The sequence below is a fragment of the Notothenia coriiceps genome, unplaced genomic scaffold, assembly GCF_000735185.1.
Source record: "Notothenia coriiceps isolate Sejong01 unplaced genomic scaffold, NC01 NC01_scaffold00036209, whole genome shotgun sequence".
NCBI classification, from domain to species: Eukaryota; Metazoa; Chordata; class Actinopteri; order Perciformes; family Nototheniidae; genus Notothenia; species Notothenia coriiceps.
In genome coordinates, this window is record NW_011368910.1 from 68878 (window position 1) to 88114 (window position 19237).

General features: G+C 37.3%; 1 protein-coding gene across 1 annotated transcript in view; it reads right to left on the minus strand.

The window, feature by feature from the left end:
- Positions 1-14905, minus strand: part of LOC104963411 (G protein-coupled receptor kinase 6-like) — a 15387-nt gene extending 482 nt beyond the window's left edge. Inside the window, exons 1-10 of the mRNA XM_010791994.1 lie at positions 14795-14905; positions 12696-12836; positions 10942-11132; positions 10817-10854; positions 8783-8872; positions 7552-7760; positions 6433-6570; positions 4076-4213; positions 3403-3537; positions 1-3214 (exon numbers count right to left, since the gene is read on the minus strand). The exon at positions 1-3214 is cut by the window's left edge and continues 482 nt beyond it. Of these exons, the coding sequence (XP_010790296.1) occupies positions 3164-3214; positions 3403-3537; positions 4076-4213; positions 6433-6570; positions 7552-7760; positions 8783-8872; positions 10817-10854; positions 10942-11132; positions 12696-12836; positions 14795-14905 (1242 nt within the window). The 3' untranslated portion in view covers positions 1-3163. The remainder of the gene's footprint in view (positions 3215-3402; positions 3538-4075; positions 4214-6432; positions 6571-7551; positions 7761-8782; positions 8873-10816; positions 10855-10941; positions 11133-12695; positions 12837-14794) is intronic.
- Between the last annotated feature and the right edge of the window lie 4332 nt (positions 14906-19237).

The window sequence follows — 19237 nt, forward strand, 5'->3', positions numbered from 1 at the left end:
CAGAGCTGCGCCCCTGAAACCCTGCTTCATTTCTTGAACAAATACGAGCAGAAGTGAAAGAAATTCAAGTTTTGACATCTGGAGTCCGGTGTTACACCCTCTTTTGACTTTCTTTTGAGCATTGTTGTCTTAAATCTCTAACCTTTTGCTCTCAATTTCCATTCAATGAGAGTGAAAGGATGTTTGACCTATGCTAATTAAGTCTCTAAAATGCAGCTCATCTTCATCAGGACTGTGATCGCCCTGATCAACTCTACATAGATCATCTCAATTTGATATTATAACAATGCTTTTTTCCAGCTTTTCCACATCAAAGCAGCAAGGAGATCACAGAAAAAATATAAAAATGACAGAAATCTTTCATCTGAAATCTCACAATTTCACATACAATGTTTCTGGCACAAATGATGAATAAACTAAATAAGACCAAGTTGTAATAAAGTGGAATCATCCTTTAAGGCAGATTACAGGGCATCCTCAACACAAAGATAACATGAAGGACAGTATTTTCTGACAGCAGAGACACAGCACAGCAGTTCTGATTCACACGTCCATGGAGGATGTTAGGGAGCTTTCCTGATTCCAAAATGTCCCCTTTGACCTCTGTCTTTTATAAAAGCAGAGACTCCAGAAAGTCCACAGCAGTCTTTAAGTCCAGAGGTTCTTCAGTCTCATCATCCTCCTTTTCACAGAGACATCCAGAGTGATGGTTTTGACAACAAACAGAGATTCACCACAGACAGGAAGTGACGCTGACGCAGCAGCAGGCTTTGAATGAGCACAGTGTGTATAAAAAGAGGCGAGGAAAACCTTTAAACACAAAAAGGCACCTTGGATGGGAAGGACTTTGTCATCTTTGATCTAATTTAACTGGTTTAAATGAACCGCTTTCACAATACACTGGTGGAGGGCTCTGTGGCTGAACAAAGGCAGAGAGCAGAATGCAAAGTATGACAGGCTTTAAGACTGATTTATACAAAGGAAACTAAACAATAGACCATTCTCTGCACACACACATTCAAAAAGAATCCCTTTTCAAAAGAGATTTATAAAAAGCAGACCATTGTTTTTTAATTTTAAACAAAAAAAATTGACAAAGATGGAAAAATATAAAAAAACATCTGAAAGGATGAATTCTGCTTTTCAAAAAACAGTGTATTAGAGCTGCAACACTTTGATGATTAATCCATTAGTCAATCAAAAAAAAGGGCAATTATAAAGAATCAGTTAATTAATTTAGTACATTTTAGAGCAAACATTTATAAACTTTTGCTGAATCCATCATCTCAAACATTATAATTTAAAGCTTATCTTTTGGTTTTGGACTGTCATTTGAGAACTGCTGTTATTATAACTAGCATTCAAGATTTCCTGACATATTCATCGACAGCTCATTGACTGATTTATAAACAATCAGAAAATTCATGAATTAATGGTTAGTTGCAGCTCTAGACTTTAAAGATAAGGTCATTCAAATGAGAAAAAAAACACACTTTTATCTCCTAACTGCAATCATATCTGGCCATGCAGATAGTTTTGGTTTAAATCTTGCTATTTTGGTTGATAGAAATGCATGCTGGGATACTTGCACACACAGGGATATGTTTTTCTATTTGAAAACCTGAGCAAATAAAAATAAATCAGCATGGTTAGATAAGACGAGATGCAACTCAGATGTTGTTTTTAAATCATATTGTTCCAGACATTTAGTTCCATATCGTCTGGTGTCTGTCATCGGTCTTCTTCAACCTCAGAAATAACATGAAAGCCATTGGTACATTCAGAGGTATTTCATTTTAATAGCTTTACAATCAGAGGCCATTCTGTTTGAAGAAGACTGCAACAGAGGCGTTTCCCTGCAATCCCAGGATTTATCCCCAAAGCTTGAGTTACTCTTTCTTTGTTGCTCCCATACATACATGACATGGTCTACCAGCAGGGAGAACATATGTAAACCTGCACAGTCTGAGAATCATCCGACCATCATCTGCTCATGAAGAAAAGACACAGAGGGAGAGAGGATACAATTGCGTAAAGGAATACATTCTACAGAAACCCTGAGAGACAAGTGGTAACAAAACGCTGTGTTTGGAACGCAACTTAAATAAATGCTAATTACTGAAAGTAGCAACTAAATACTAGGATTCTGATCGAACATCGACTTATTTGAATAACAAGTTTTGCTGGTAAGCTCAACATGCAAATATGTCAACTGTATTCTTCCAACAGATTAAACTGTGTGCTGAATCTTTCACCAAAAAAGGGTTTAAAATGAGTAGCTCTGTCAGTCAAATGTATCTGAAAATCAACAACTGACTAAATGAAAGGACTAAACAAATGTCTGAAGTCCAGAAACTGAAACTTATGAACCTAGTGAAAATCCAATGTTAGCCTAATTTTTCCAGAGCATGAAAATGATTAATTTAAGTCTCAGAGTTTCTGTAAAAAGGAACAAAACAACTGTTGTATCTATAAGAAAAACACACTCTTGACAATAATAAGAGGAGCTGCACTAACGCAAGTTACAGTGTAAAGAAATCCTTAATCAAAGAAAAACAATAATACTATTGATATAAAAATATCTGCAGATAGAGACAAATTCTTGGCCCTGGCATCTCCATTTAAAAACCAAGCAAAGTTCATTTTAAAACGTTAAATAGAAGAAAGAGCAGTGAGGTTTCTTTCAGCAGAATGGAAGGAAGAAGAAAAGTGGTCAGAGTTCATGAGCTGAAGGTCACTGGTTTGATTCCCTGGACAAAGTGGGGAAAGTACGCTCAGTCCTCCGTTAGTCTGCCACAGTGCCCTACAGCAAGGCACTTTTACAGCAAGCGTTTCAGTGGATCTGCTCCAGCAGCAGCTTCCAGATCAGTGAGATGGACATGTGTTTAAGTGGATGTGAAAAAAAGTCTTCCAAAAATCAACAAAAGCAAAAAACAAAAATATCTGTTCATCTTCCGTAAGTTCCCGTCTCCTCGTTTGGAACGCGTCAACCAGTAATTTTTCACAACTTTTTATTTTTTAAATAACATTTAACATTATGGTTATGTTGAAAATATACATTCTGACATTTAGAGATAGTATTATGTTAAAAATACAAATGTGCAAAAGTTGTAAACAAATTAGATCCTGTGTGTGTGTGTGTGTGTGTGTGTGTTTGTGTTTGTCACAGCCTGGTGGGCTCCTCATCGCTGTCGCTGCAGTTACCACAGCAGTCCTGCAGGGGGGTGGGGGGGGGGCAGAGAGCGGAGTGTCACAATGAGACGTTTTTCAGCCTAAGCGGCTTCTCACATGAGGTTATATATTATATATGTTTTCTGATTACCTCTCTGATCTCTAGCTGGTGCAAACAGATGTTTAAATGTAAAAGTATGCTGGTGTTTTGAAGGGAGGGGGTGCACTGACCTGCCGGCCGAAGAGTCGCTGCAGCAGACCCTGTTTGGGCGGAGGAGACGGCTGTCCCCTCCAGTCCAGGTCTGGAGGAACCGTCCCGTCCTGGTGGAAAACATTCAGCTCCATAAAGCACTCTGTCTCGATCATCTGCAGAGAAAATACTCAACCTCATTCTTTGTGTACAGAGAGACATATAAAGTACATTTGTTAAAAGGTTTAACAAATCATAATGTGATTTCACTTCATTATCTTTAAATTGAATGTATGGCATACGAGTTTAGCTTCTCTAAATCTTTGATGTTTGTTGGATTGAGAGTTGAAAACAAAGAGAGATCAGGACAAGAGTGGCAAAAATCCCTATTTAAAAAGAAAAAGAAAACCTGCAACCCTTAATCGATTCTACAGGGGTATTAAATAGTTGAAACAAAACTGCTTGAAAAAAAATGTCCTGCAATAATATTTTTGATAAATGAATATCAGTTATGTTTTGTTGGGAAAATCCTTTAAAAACAGACAAAACCTATGATTAATCAACATATCCAAATTCTACGACGTTATCTAGTTAAAAATATCGCGATATTGATATAGTATGGAGATATTGCCCTGCCCTACTGTAAGTCCCGTTAGCACAAAGGTATTCGAATCTGATGTTACTGCAGATGTTGTGTTTATGAATGTCTCTCACCTCGTCCTGCCAGGGGATGGACACGCTGCCGGTGGACACTTTGCAGTAGAAGGACGCGTCTTTGGGCTCCAGCTCCACTCCTTTCACTGTGGAGAACTGCTCGATGTCCAGCACGTCTTTACAGTAGATGGCCTGCGGCTGCAGACACACGGACGAATAACTTTTAAAACACATTTACATTTAAGATGCCAGGATTAACTGAATAAGGGTGTTTATAAGAACCACAACTAAAAGCATTTGAACTGCAAACCTAGGAAGTGGGTTTCCATGTGTGTATGTATATAATACACATAAATAAACAAGATTCTATATATACATACATATACACATGTACACACACAGTACACATGCACGCACACACACACACACACACACACACACACACACACACACACACACACACACACACACACACACACACACACACACACACCAGGTTTAAAAGTAGGATTTAAAAAGGTCCTTTCCAGTGTAAACATGAAGTCAAATACCAAATCAATTAAAAGCAAAATGAATGAACAAAGAGGAATAGAAAGTAGAAAAAAGGTAAAAAATAAATTAACATATCAAATCTATGTATTTGTATTTCTTTTTTTTAGGTAAAACAAAACACATAGAATCACAGAAACAAAACTACAAACAAACAATTCAATCAGTTATTCATCCTATTACTTACATGTTTACTCTTATTGTTGTTCAAATAGCCCTTGTGTATCTGTCCTATCCTGTGTTTAACTCTTATTGCTGTTGCTGCATCACACCTGAAATTCCCTACAGGGAATAATAAATGTTTATCAAATCTTCCAACATTAAACGTGCAACAGTGCGCTCACTGTGGGGAATCCTTCCTGTGGCAGACACCTTGCACGTTAATGATGCTCCGTATAATGAGCCTCACTGACATGTGTATTAATCAGATCCATTCATTCCACTTTCTGTGCTGTAGAGAAGATTGAATTTCCAGCGCTCCATTTAAAAAAGGACATTTTGAGACAAATTAGCTTTCTCACTGATTAAGAAGATTTAGATATGTTGATCATTAATGTTACTCTTGCAGCTATAGTGTTATTTACGTTATTAGTCACGCATAGATTACCATCAATATATATTGTGTAGGGCTGTCAAACGATTAAAATGTTTAATCAGATTAATCACAGTTTAAAAATGAATGAATCATGATTAATCACCATCCGAACTATGTCCAAAATATGCCATTTCTTTATGTATATTGTTGTGGGAATGGAAAGATAAATTAAAGAAGGCGGATATATCCATTTAACATACAGTATGTATGTATGTTTATTATAACATTGTTCTGTGTGTCAAAATGAAAGACAGCCCACACACCTATCAATCATCAAACCGTGGGGTCTTATTTCATTACGTGTTGATTTCTATCAACACGTAATGTTGTATCGATGTATATAGAGATGTACTACAGAAAAAGTATTCTCCGTCGGGACTTCCTGCAACAACACCACGCCGTTATCTTGATTCTGATTGGCCAGAAGACATTATCAAAGATGTTCTATTGAGAAGACGATCACTACGTGACTAAAGTTTTCAAAACCGTTTCTAGTCTTAGGTATTTCCAGACAAGTGGCTACTGAAATCAATCTTACTAACTGCTGTCTGTGCAATTTACTCCGCGCGAGTTGGCGGACTTTATTTTGCTTACTTTAACATCATTTTTCACGGTGGGGCTAAGCCATTTCTTGGTATGGCTGTAGCCTACTCCAGCCATACCCTGGCGCTGCCACTGGTGGGATGTATGGGGCGGGCCATTCTGCGCATGCGTTAAATGCGTTAAATATTTTAACCATTCGATTTAACGCAATTAATTCCAAAAATGAATTACCGCCGTTAACGCGATAATTTTGACAGCATTAATATTGTGATATAATTATCATTCTGTATATTTAAAATTGTGTATTCTATAGAAATTCTATGGATAAGTATCTGTTTATAGTCATATGTATATATTTACTGATTATATTTTTAACATAAGTGCAATGCTTTGTTAGCATGCTGCTGCAACAGAATAACTTTCCAATTTGGGATCAACAAAATCTAATCTAATGAAGTTTTATCTAATCTAATCTAAATTGGTTATCCCCGGCCTATTCTTGATTTTAGTCATTAAAACTGTGCTATCATTGCTAACGCTAATAGCTACACCTGTGCTAACACTACCTGGATCCATATTTGTACTTCAGAGATAAAACTTAAACATAATATGTTATCAAAGTTCTTTATTTTATCATGTCACTCCCTGAGTAAGAATAAGTCATCTTAAAATTGACAGTTTTGTAGCACAAAGCTTTCTCAGTGAACTTGAGTAAATACGGTGGACTCACATCAGGAATGAATGGCGCCTGCAGCATGCCGGCAGCGAGGCGTTTGAAGTTGATGGAGCGGAAGAGGGGATGGGCTTTGACCTCTGAGGCTCCCCCTTGCTCACATCCCAGCCTCTCTGAGGGCTCTTTGGCCAGAAGCTAGAGAATACAAAACAACAGGAAGTTACAAATTAGACAAACAAATAAAACAAATAAGGTGTGAACTACTGTAGTGTCGTCATGATTCTGGAATGTCCAATGATATAAGACTGGGAACATTTACATTTTCGACACCCTGGTTGGGAAATATGTGTTATGTCTGCTTTTACTTCCTGTCCCTGTGATTTCCCTCCTGTTTGATCACCTGATTCTGTTCACCTGATGGCCTTGTGCTTTTCCTTCTCTCCCCAGCTGTGTTTTATCCTTTTGAATAGTTCTGCATGTATTCATGTGTTCTGATTTTCTGTGGGTCTCTGTTGGTTCCTTGATTTTTTATGTTTTAAAATCTTTAATCAAGGTATTTTTCCGTTAAAACCGTTGTCCATCCTGCACTTGGGTCCAACCTGCTCTGCCCGACCATGTCAAAATCTGATATTGAGGGGACAGAATTTCAGATACTTATCAAAAGATGAAGATAAAAAATACATTTCTTTGGTTGATTTGACATCTAAGTGTGTTGCTTGTTGACAATCTCTGTTGTTGCTGCAGGATTTGAACCATGAAAAACTTTTTTTGACCGGAAACTGTCTTTTTAAAGAAGCTCTTTGTCCTGGTGACAAGAATGAGCAGTCTGCACTTCTTTTTGTGCAGTGCTAATGTCAGTGTGAACACAATCTAAAGTGATGAAAACACAAAAAGGGAGTGAGGAAGCTTGTTTGCCAACTAGAGATGAAGTACATGCAGTACCAACATTGTGTAACGGAGCCTTGCAGGGTGCTGTGAGGAAAGGGATGCAGCCAAAGTGACAGAAACATGTATCCTCAGTATCCAAAAAATAGTGTCACATTGTTGTAAACAAGCATCTCCTCTTTGCAGTTTTAGTTTTTCCTAGGTTCATTAGGATATGGTAATTTATTGAGCGCGAGCAGATGGTAGCAATCGACCAGAGCACATTCGAGACGAGTGGAACATCCCACCCACCATTCGACACAGGGACTTGGCGTCCTCGGAAAACTTGCTGGAATATTCCTCCTCCACCTCCCTCACTAGCCGCTCCACTTCCTCCCTCTTGATCTTCTTCTTCCTCTGCTGGAAGGGAGACTGGCCCTCGATCATCTCGTACAGCAGGCAGCCCAACGCCCACCAGTCGGGGCTGAACGTGTAGCGCTCGTTCTTCACCACCTCCGGAGCTGGAGGGGGAAGGAAGGCATTTGTTGGAGCTGAAGGTCATTCAGAAACACAGAATCTAAAAGTTCTGCGTTGAAATAATGTTTATTCCTGTTTTTCTGTGTCTTTTTAAAAATGTGTTTACCTTTTATGTATACATTTACATTTAATTGATATGCCATTCGTAGCAAACTTCATATAAATAATATCCTACTTTAAATTATGTTTGCTGTTATTTGGCCCTTCAAAGTGTTTATTGTCAGATTTGTACCTTTCACGGTCAACTTTTATATATTTACATTTTCTGTTCTGTTTTGTTTTCTGTTTGATTGTATTCTATATTTTCTGTTTGGTTATTTTCTACTCTTTTTGTTTTCCAGATTATGTGCAATACCTTTGTTTTAACATGCTGCTGTAACGAAAACATTTCCCAATTTTGGATCAATAAAGTATATCTTATTTCATTTAACAGATGCGCTTTGTTCCGAATATAAAGTCATATTTTTACATACGTATTACGTATACAAGTATTTAAGTACGATAAGTAAAATGTACTTTAAGTATTAGGAGTAAAAGTACTCCCACATGTAACCCACTCATGGTTTTAGTTACTTAAATATGAATTGGATTGTTTCATCTTTTTCCCCTTAGTATTCTGCATTTATATTATAAATAATAATAATATAATAATAATAATAATAATAATAATTCTGTCAAATAAATGTAGTGGAGTAATAAGTACAAAAGTTTGCTTCCAAAATGTAGTAGAGTAGTAGTATAAAATGAAAATACTCAGGTAATATTTTGTAAAAATTCCTATATTTACATATGACATAGATGAATCACAACAAAGAAAACAAGAAGAAAACAAAGATAAAACTGAAAGACAAAATGAAAAAATGTATAATAACTCTAAGCAGTAATATATTAAAGCTGATCACAAAGCAATGTCTCATATTTCGTCATTGGTCGAAATAAAGCAGAGGTAGGGAAACAGTTTCTATTAAAGACGTGTAGAACTGGATAAAGGTCGGAGGTTACTTACACATGTAGCCTACGGTTCCCACGCGTCCTTTGATGGTCTGTCCTTCTGGAACATGAACCGCTAAACCCAGGTCTGAGATCCGGATGTGGCCTGAAGACACACACACAAATCTGATTCAGAAAATGATAATGTTGTTTTAAATGTGTTATATACATAAACTTGACTTGACTGTTTGGTGTATATACAGTAAAGGGACATTGATTCTATGTTTTCTTGTACCTGGATTATTTAATTCTGATACCAAACAGAAAATGATAAATAGAATTATGTTTTAAGTACTGACTTTTTGGTTATTTTAGCTCTATTATTCTTGTCAGTCAAAACATTGCTGGGTTCATACACGTCTCAATTCAACTCTTAATAGGCTGTATAATGTTCACTTTCGTGTTTCTGATTTGTATCTTGTGATTCATGAATCCCCCTGAGAGGATCATGTGATAAAGACCTTTATGTTTGTTTCCTTTTGTGCAGAATGTAAGTTACAACCACCAGCGGATATGCATGGAGAGCCACATTATCTGAGCAAATGATCCATGTTTACACTCGAGTTGCAGTAGTTTTTCTTCATAAACTAAGGAAAAAAACGTCCACTTGAATGATGAATCTATTTACCCTAGCTCTATTATTAATAACTAAGCATTGTAATGGTTTGCAGTTTTGTTGAAGCTCCATTTATTTTATCCTGATCATACATAATGTAATACTTTTTAACAAATCTTGGAAACATATTGATTCTGTTCTAACCAAACTCAGGTATCTGGTTTTGTGGGTGGATATTAGTCTTAGGACTTTATTTGCAAGAAAAATGACCAACTCGATCCGACAATGAAATATTATCGTATCATCTTTATGTTCTCATACTAGAACATTGCATTCTTGTTTGTCTCTGATATTTTAATGTGGTTTTAGATCAGGTCTAACTGTGGGATGTAATGAGAATATTTAGCAGAGACTCTGAGGGAGGAGAGTTTCTCTGAAAGCTTCTGGTTTCAGGATCAGTTCTGCCGGAGTCAGAGTGCCCTCTGGTGATTCAGTGGAAAAAATCTCAAGAATGTATTTCTTTAAAAAAGGACTATTGAGCTTTGTTTAGCTTCGGTCACAGTAAATGTACCAGATCAAGTTCTTATTGTATCTTATCTTATCCTTAACATCCCACAGACAGGTAACAATGCATGTCACAACCTATGTTAACCTATATAACCTGGATTATGATGATGGAGGCATTAATGTGTTCATAACGCTTATGCTAGTGGTGCTAATTTAAATTACTTTGTAAACTGCTGCTGCATATCTTAATCTACAAATATATGCCAATGTTTATTTATTGTTGAATTCATCTTTTCTATAAAGGAATAATCTAAAATGATGAAGCAACTAAGATTAAGATGAACTTTTATTAATCTCGAGGGAAAATTCAGTTTTTCTCTTTGGTGTTGGTTTACTGTTACAACTGCACAAATTAGGCCCAAAAGACACACACACATGCAAAAAACCACCTGTAAGTAAATGTAGAGGAGTACACATTTCAATATTGGCTTCCAATATGTAGTTGAGTAAAATTATAAAGCAGCATAAACTGAAAATGCTATAGGGTACAAGTACCTCAAAATTGTACTTAAGGACAGTATTTAGGTAAATGAACTTCATTACCTTCCAACACTGCCTTTAGACCTCTGAGTTTGTGCACAGATGGAAGGCTGACAGGCAGGTAGGCCATCCAGTTATTTTAGCCGGGCCGGCTAAAATGATCCGTCGTGCTTTTTACAGTACTACGGCTTCCACAGATGAAATATTTTTATGGATTTTTTGAAAAAGCACTTAAGATATTAATTGCTATCGGGATGTTAAGAGCATTCCATGGAATATAACAAAAAGTGTATCTCGAGCCGGTTTCTCAAACTTACCTACCCCACCTTTTAGTTAATGTACCTAGTTACTTTCGGCTACTGGTTCTAACCAAATTCAGATGTCTGTTTTTAGATTTGTATTTGAGATTTCAAGGATTTAAATATGCTTCTTAATAATGCTACTCACCGTGGTCGTCCAGCAGGATGTTTTCTGGTTTGAGGTCTCTGTGTGACAGAATGAAGAGAAGAGCCAGTTAGACAAGAGGCCAAAGAGGACAGATCATTAGACAATCTTCCGTGGGGCTCAGAGACCTGTAGACGATGCGTTCTCGGTGCAGGTCTTCCAGCCCGCAGCAGATCTCTGCAGAGTAGAACACGGCTCTCTTCTCGTCGAAGCCGGCGTCGCCCATGTGATAGACGTGGAACTTCAGGTCCCCCCCGTTCATCAGGGTCAGCACCAGGCAAAGAGCGTCCTTCGTCTCGTAGGCGTACGCTAAACTGACCTGGAAACAGACAGAGGAAGGTGATGTGTTAATGCAGGGAAATGTTTTAGGTGTAAATGCTGCTGAGATGTTAGAGAGCTTACATCTTCAAATCATATAGTTCTGGTAGTTTAGTCATAAGAAAATACTTGTGTTTTGATAAATAACACAAACATTTTAAACCTATCATAATTCTAGCTTCAGAGTAACATGAATATTGTTTTGTTTTGGACTGTTGCTTAGACATAAATTGTAATAATTTTTATTAATTGTAAGAATTGTTATTTTAAATACTATGTGCAGGCCTTTTTAAAAAATATTATATTGTTTGATTTTCTTCATCTCTATCTATACTTTCTGTAACAACGTACATTTCCCCTTTGTTGGATGAATAAATGAATTCTGATTCTGGAAAAATCATTTTACAGACGTTTTTCTGGTTCTCGGAAATAGTAATGGTTGTTTATTTAATATTTTCAGATGTTGTGTAACAGTTGAAAAAATTTAAAGATCACATACTGTATATAGTAGAGCCATAAAAAGCTAAATAATAAGCTAAAACAGGCTAAAATGCTCTGAATAGATGAGGGTTATGCAGACATTGCTGATAATTCTATTTTAGGTTCATTATCAACAGTCAATAACTGAGGCCTTACATAATTATAGCGCATTAAAGTAACATTTACTAAATCTATCTAAAATATGTCCTGGAATATTTTCCCTTAAATGTAGGATGTTTAGGAGGCTGACATCACCATTATGTGCACGTCCCAACAACTAAAAATGCTACCTGCTGCCAAAACCTCTTAAAAATAAATTCTTTAATGAAGTCTGTTGTTTTTCTGTTTTTGCTTTGGAGCCATGTTGACCCCTGAGGGACTCCGCGGCGGCCCCGGGAGCCTGAACCAGTCAACTGAGTTCAAATTTAAAAAAAAGCTGTACAAAGGTTGCTGGCAGAGAATCAAACCCGACCAGAGACGGGACAAATGACCAGGTTGTCTTTTAATTACTGCAGTTGTTAATGTTGCAGACATCACGTCCCATTGACACACACAGAGAGTCACTCAGGAGGAATAGGTGAAGAGTTTCAGTCGTCTCATTTTGAGAAAACTAAAATATCACTAGAGCGTCAAATGTATATTAATCCACCACTGAAAATAGTCCCCGACACAAATGCTCTTTTCCTTACTCAATGTGTAAAACAATTCTAAAAACTACGGTGGCAATCTGTTGTAGGAAATTACTGAATCACACTTTTAAGAAGGAACCAGCAAGTTTGGGGGTGACTTGCCTGTACATTTCCAAGGGAAACATTATCTGCTTAAGATTAAAAAACTGTTAAAAAAATGGGACACTGATTTAAAAAACTGTTGGTCGACATACTGTTAATAATAATAATATTAATAATAAACTGAATTTGTATAGCACTTTTAATACATGAGGTGCAGTTCAAAGTGCTTTTATAACATGGCACAGATCACAAATTGAAACAAAAAACAAGAAATTAAATTTGGGTCAAACCATAAATGCAATTCAAGTGACAAAAGGAGGTACAAAAGGGTATGAATAAAATGCGATGCTTACTACAAATCTGCTGTTGATTTTCTCCAGGATCTGTTTCTCATTGAGCGCCATGGACTCCCCTTTCCTTTTCTTTATTCTCTTTTTCTCCAGTTTCTTACAAGCGTACATTTTCCCCGTGGCCCGTACCTGACACGCACACACCTGCAGTGTAGAAATGAGAAAAAAGTTGACAACTCTTATTTCCATGCATGTATGTCCATAAAAAACTGCAGCCACAAAATAAACAATACACCCTCTCTTAAAGGTGACCTATCATGCAAAATGCACTTTTGTACGTCTTTTATACATGAATGTGCGTCCCCGGTATTCCAGGGAACTCACCAAGTGTCAGAAAACACAACCCTCTCTATTTTCCTCCATACCCAAAACTCTTAAAAAGGGGCAGCAACGGATCTGATACAGACTGATCCAGATTTGAACACTTCTATGACGTCACTGAAGTGGCGCTACGGCTATTGGGCCAACTCGACTAATCAGGAGGAGACAGCCACGGACATTGCCGTTCGAAAGCGGTGGAGACGCTGTAGTACATATGCCAGGCCTGTAGATGGTGCTGTTCTCACAGAATCAGCCCATGCAAAGACAGTGTTAAATTGAGCGAAATGAGGAATGGCTAAAATGCATGATCTGTTTGGTATTTTGAAAAATAAAAAGTATAAATATTCCTTATGCCTTATATAAGTATGGTCCTACACTATATTATTCAAATATAGCATGATAGGTCCACTTTAATAAAAACAAGCCCATCTTGTGACTTCTCATTTCTAACCCCAAACAAGACTGTGATTGTAAATGATCAGATCATAAGGTAACACAGGATGGCACCTCAGGGTGTTAAAAATTAGCGCCTTGTTAGAGAAAGTGGCATGCCTTTTAACTGCAGGATTTCAATATCATCTAAACTATCTTTAACCCTTATCTTTCTTTTTTTTCTCATCCATTTCTACACTGTCCTCTTTCTCTGTACCCAACATGGTTTATAATAACCACCAGAGTTTTTATAATACTCTGTATTCATTGCACACACTGCATAAGAAGATAAGCATTGCGCTTCCATTAAGTTGGAAGACTTGTTGCAAGAGTTACAACATAACAGTTTGGTACTGAACCTCTTAGATGCAGTTCATAGATGCAGTTTAGCAACTGGATTTGTAGGAGGGAAAATACTAACATTTTACTATAACTCTAGTTATTTGAGTTAATGCAACAATTATCAGATATTTGTGTGGATACAAAAAAGCCTAATTGCTTAACTTCTGTTACTTTGTTAGAAGGTTCACAGTAAAACCATATGTACAGTATATCACATTATCATCAACAAATCTGGTAATTCAGAGCCTAAAATAAATAGAGTAAAGCTGAGGAGCCCGTCTCCTGATGTTATGTCATTTAACACTTTGATTTATCTCCTCATCTGATCAATGCCGTCTTTTATAGAAATGTAATACTCTTGTAAAGTCTCTTCCTACTCTGATATTTGTGTCCAGTGTGTGGTGCTATAAACCACCATTACTTAGAAACTATACAGCTCTAACACAGCTCTACCTCTGAAACGCCTTAATGAGCCTAATTTGGAAAAAACGGAGGGATGATGCAGCTTATTACCGACTCGTCCAGAAGGAGCCAGCATAATCTACGGTGGAATAAAAGTTGATTTGTCCTGCATTGAATCATTCATTATACATGTAAAGAATGTAGTGACTTCTTTATACATCTCAGCCTCTCTCTAACCCTTACCCTTTTCTTTTTCATATATTTATTATTTGTACTTATCAATAAGATAATATCCTCTTCCTTGTGTTTTACGAATAAAAAAAAAATACAATTATTTAGAGGACATATTATGAAAATGTTCAGGTTCATAATTTTATTTTGTGCCTCTACTTTTACATGTTTCCATGCTGTTCAAAAAGGAATCCAATGGAGGCGTTTTAGGCGGGGAGGGGGGCGGGGGGGAGAGAAACTCCGTCTGGAGGGAACTTTGGGATTCAAACCTTTGCAGACCATTTACATGCACTTAAACCTATAACACTACAGGAAAGGCAACACCCCAAACAGCATAAAAGGGCCTCTTTAAAGTTGAAATTGAATGCACTCACCTCTCCAAAGCCTCCTTTCCCTAAAACTCTGTACTGTCGGAATGTATTTTTCGTAACTGGTTGCCTGTTGGACACAAACAGAAACTCATATAAATAATGACTGCAACACATGTTAGTACGTAACATAACGTTATTAATATAACGTTATTAACACTTTGTCAAAGTTGTCAAATGTGGATCCTTCTTGGGGCATTATTAATGCCTTGGGTTTATTTTACGTTATGGTGAAAAGGGCCCTTGAATGTTTTATTTGAATGCATCTGTGAATGTGATAACGAAGCTATTCAACTGTTTAAGCTTTCATTATGTGGATATCCAGGTCAGTAAGTTTGTGGGACAGACGTTGACATAGATGTTATGGGGAAAATACGTGTTTTAAGGTGAATGTAAATTTGAATGCTTGTGAAGTGTATTCAAAACAATAATGACCTTGTGTGACTGGTAGCTGCCATTGAAGCTCAGTGTTTCAACAGTGATCTTAAAAACAGTTTTAGAGTGTGCAGTTAGTCATCAGTGTATGGATTAATGACGCTGCTAATGAGGAGCACCACCAATGACCCGGTCCCTGGACACTTTGGTTATTGAAGCAGGTAAATTGAATGGACTCATTAAAAGAGAATGAGTCATTTAATGCTTAATAAACCCTGCGATGGTAGTTGTCCTGCTTGTTTTTACACTGAGTTTTCCAGTAATTGGTATTGGTTTGTGTAGTCTTGTATTCAGGCCTGTATTGACCCACTGACTTCCTGAGTTGTCTTTTAAACAGACGCCAGCATAATGAATCATGGCGTTTGAGGTGAGCAGTACAGTTCAAGTCTCTGCTAGAGAACACGTACAAAGTAACATTGCGTATACAATGTGTTCTAACTGCATAGTGTGTTTGCATGTTTTTAAATTGTAATTGTATTGCTGTGCGAAATGCAGTTTTTCAAACTTCCCAATTTGCCGACATCTAAAACAACCAAATTCTAGTCTTTGTGATCATTCATAGTGCTTTCACATATAGTACAAGTCAGAATAGAACTATTCACACCCATGCACACACTGTTGGCTATTGGGGGTCAATTTGGGGTTAGGAATCTGCCACCCATCCACTTTTGGACTGCAGAGGCTGGTTATCAAACCATCGAACCTTGGTTTTGTGGACAACCATTCTACCACCCAAATGACTGTTGCATAGAATAATAACAATAGTAAGTAAACCCTGAAATACTAAACAAAAACACGGGAGCTAACTGTGACCTCACCTTGGAAAATATTTAATTGAATGGAAGAGGTAATGTTGACTTACATGTTACATCTGTCAAAATCAATTTTCATTGGATGTTAGCGTTGACCTGTTATTCCCTGGGTGATAGTCAATGGACGCAAAACTAAAATGTTCTATTAATTCAGTGTGAACAGTGGTTGTAACAAAAGTTGCAGCTGCCTCTAATCAACATGACCCAGTCCTGTGCCATCAGCCCATCAGTCTGTGGGTATTTAAATCCCTTCATTTGGCCAGTCAACACATGCTGATAGTGTCGAGACTATCAGCATGTGTGTTTAAGATGTATTTTCTTTCCTAGCTGCAAGAAGCTTCAGTGATATCCCTAGGCAAGTCTTGCATAATTCTTACAAAGTGTTCTTCTTTCTCTGCTCACATTGGTTAAAACCTAAATAGGGGGTTTATTTACGACTTCATGTATATTAAACAGAATTTTGTCAGTTCAATTAAACAACTAAGCTTAGTTTTGAACCAAAGTTCTTCTACGGTATAATACTTACGAGCCAAAAACGCATTGGAACGTTTTACTCATAACTGGAATAAAAAAAACAGGTGTTTGTCATGAAACACAAAATAATGTGCTGTTTCTCTGTTAACCAGCAGCAGTTGGCTTGATACAGAGATTATCTTAGGAGTCATGTTTCATGATTTGTTTCATGATGTTGTGCTCTGACCAAAGGCAGGAAGATAAATGCCTAATTTGCACATTTTATTTCCTTGTATCCAGGTGAAAGTCGGATGAGATTTCATTTTCCTGTATTGCTATCTCTGTGGAACAAATGCCTGCTTCATGCAATTCAGGATCAGCTCGGCTCCAGTTCAGAGGGTGGTGCCACTAAAGGCTGAACAATTTTATAAAATATACTTTTGACTGTTTTGACTCATTTTGCAATATCAGTAAAAAGAAAATCTGAATATTACCAGGAATGAACAGTTTTGCATTAATATTACAATTTTCACTGAAAATGATATATAACTCTCATATTTTCCAAAATGTCAAACAAGTTCTTTAAATACTGTTTACAGTTACAGGAGGCAGAAAGTAAAGCCACTTATCTGAAGAGTGATTAGCATAAAGAATTGGGCATATTTTCAGTTGGGTTTGCATCCTTTCTGTCCATTTGTGTAAAACAAAAGCACTATGCATATGCGTGTCAGGTGTGGATCCTGCTGTTGCTAGGAGACAATACGCTTTGGACTCACCTAGCAACAGGAGACATCTTTAAGGAGAGTCAGATATTTGCATATACATATAGCCTACTGCCTGCTGAATATAGAGAACATTTCCAAACTCCCTGTTGTTAAGATGTTAACCTTAGCAGACCATTTACATGCACAAAAACCTATAGTACACACTACAGGCAAGGGAGAACTCAAAAAAGGGTCCCTTTAATAAACAAATGTACACACACTGAAGTTTGTGAAAACTTGATAACTCAACAATTCCCCATTTTCAACTTTATACAGTTCCTGGAAAGCTGAGAGGTCAGACATTCATTTTAGTTGTATTTGATATCAGCGCGAGGTGATGGAAGAAACAGTCCTCATTCTGCAGTAAATAATGATGAAAGAAGCCAACACTGTTCCTGGAGGGCACACAGACATAACATCTGTCTCAATCCTTGCTTTATCTTTCACTTTCTTGACATTTATTTGGGTTTCTTAGAAGGTCTTTATCTGTTGTTGATTCAGGCGCTATCTTTTGTATTCACGTCAATGGATCCCATGTGGATGGATAGGGAATTGGGGACTCGTGGTTGTTTCAGGTGATCCTTAGAAAGTCCCAGTTTAACCATCGCAACTAAACACTCCTGCACTGAGGGCTAGAGAGCATGTTTACAGCATCAGTGAGGATTTAAAGTGGAGTCTGGGAACCATCAGGGTTCTTTGAGACAAACTTTCTCTGTCTCTAAACAAAATCATAACAACCATTATTATAATGACAGATGTATTCCTCCGCCAACAATTTATGTGATTCTGTTCTGTATCAGTACGTTTGAATATCAGGAGTTCAGATCCCAGTATTTCCCCTGAGCCAGCAATACAACTGGATCAACTTTTTGGCTACAGGAGTGTGAAGCTGACAATTGAGCGGCCCGACCAAGCAAGGAGGCAGAGGCAGACTTCCCAAATATAACCCGGTGTGGGCATTTATTACAGCATGAACCCAATGACACCAGCAACAAGGATCTCACACTGTACATGTTCCCTTAAGCCAGCGTTTCTCAAAGTGTGGGGCGCAGAGATATGATAGGAGGGTCGCGAAATACAAAATATATATATTTTTTTCTTGTTTTTTTTTTCTCACACTGGTGGAATATCAAAACAACGGCCCGCCCGGGGTGCAAAACGCATCAATGAAAGCGACCCTCTACCACACAAAACAACACCTGTAAATAACCCAATTTGTGTTCTTTGAAATTGAAAAGGATATTGCATTGTGTTTGTTACTTTCGTTGCAGTTGTATGTCTTAAGTGTAATTTGGCATGCTTTTTTTTTTAAGGCGAGTTTACGCTGTTGACAGTTGTTGTTGCTATGGAAACAAGAAACGTTTCACAGCGGGCGGAACTTGTCATAAAGTCCGCGATAAGAAAGCCCACCCATTTAGAGGGAAGATATGATTGGTCAATTGTACTGTCATTTGACATTACTCTCTCGTTCAGTTACTATAGCTGGCCCTCTGTGAATTCATAGCTGGACGTCCAACAGCTCCTGTCTTCACCTCGCAGAGACGAGCTTCTTTCATTTAACCCTTCACATTCAAACAGAAACTGAATAGGCAGATTCAAAGGATTTATTTCTTTGGAAATGTTATTTTAAATACAATTTAATCAAGTTATTTTTGGTAAAACTAATGACAAATATTACTAAAAACATATTTAAAACAAATATATAAAGAAAAATATAATTTGTTTTAATGTTTTTAAATATTATTTTGTAGAATATCTTAGGCCCTCAGAGACAGGCTTGCCACTGGTAAAAATCTCTCATACACACATGTGAAACGCTCTCACAGACACACACAACAGCGTTGCAGTCGGGAAGAAAAGCAATGTGGAGCGCGAGAGAGAGAGAGAGAGCGAGAGAGCAAGAGAGAGAGCAAACCTTTATCTATTTAATAAAGTTGTACAAAATAAAGTAAGAAATCATTCCAATGTGTACTATAGGACAGTAA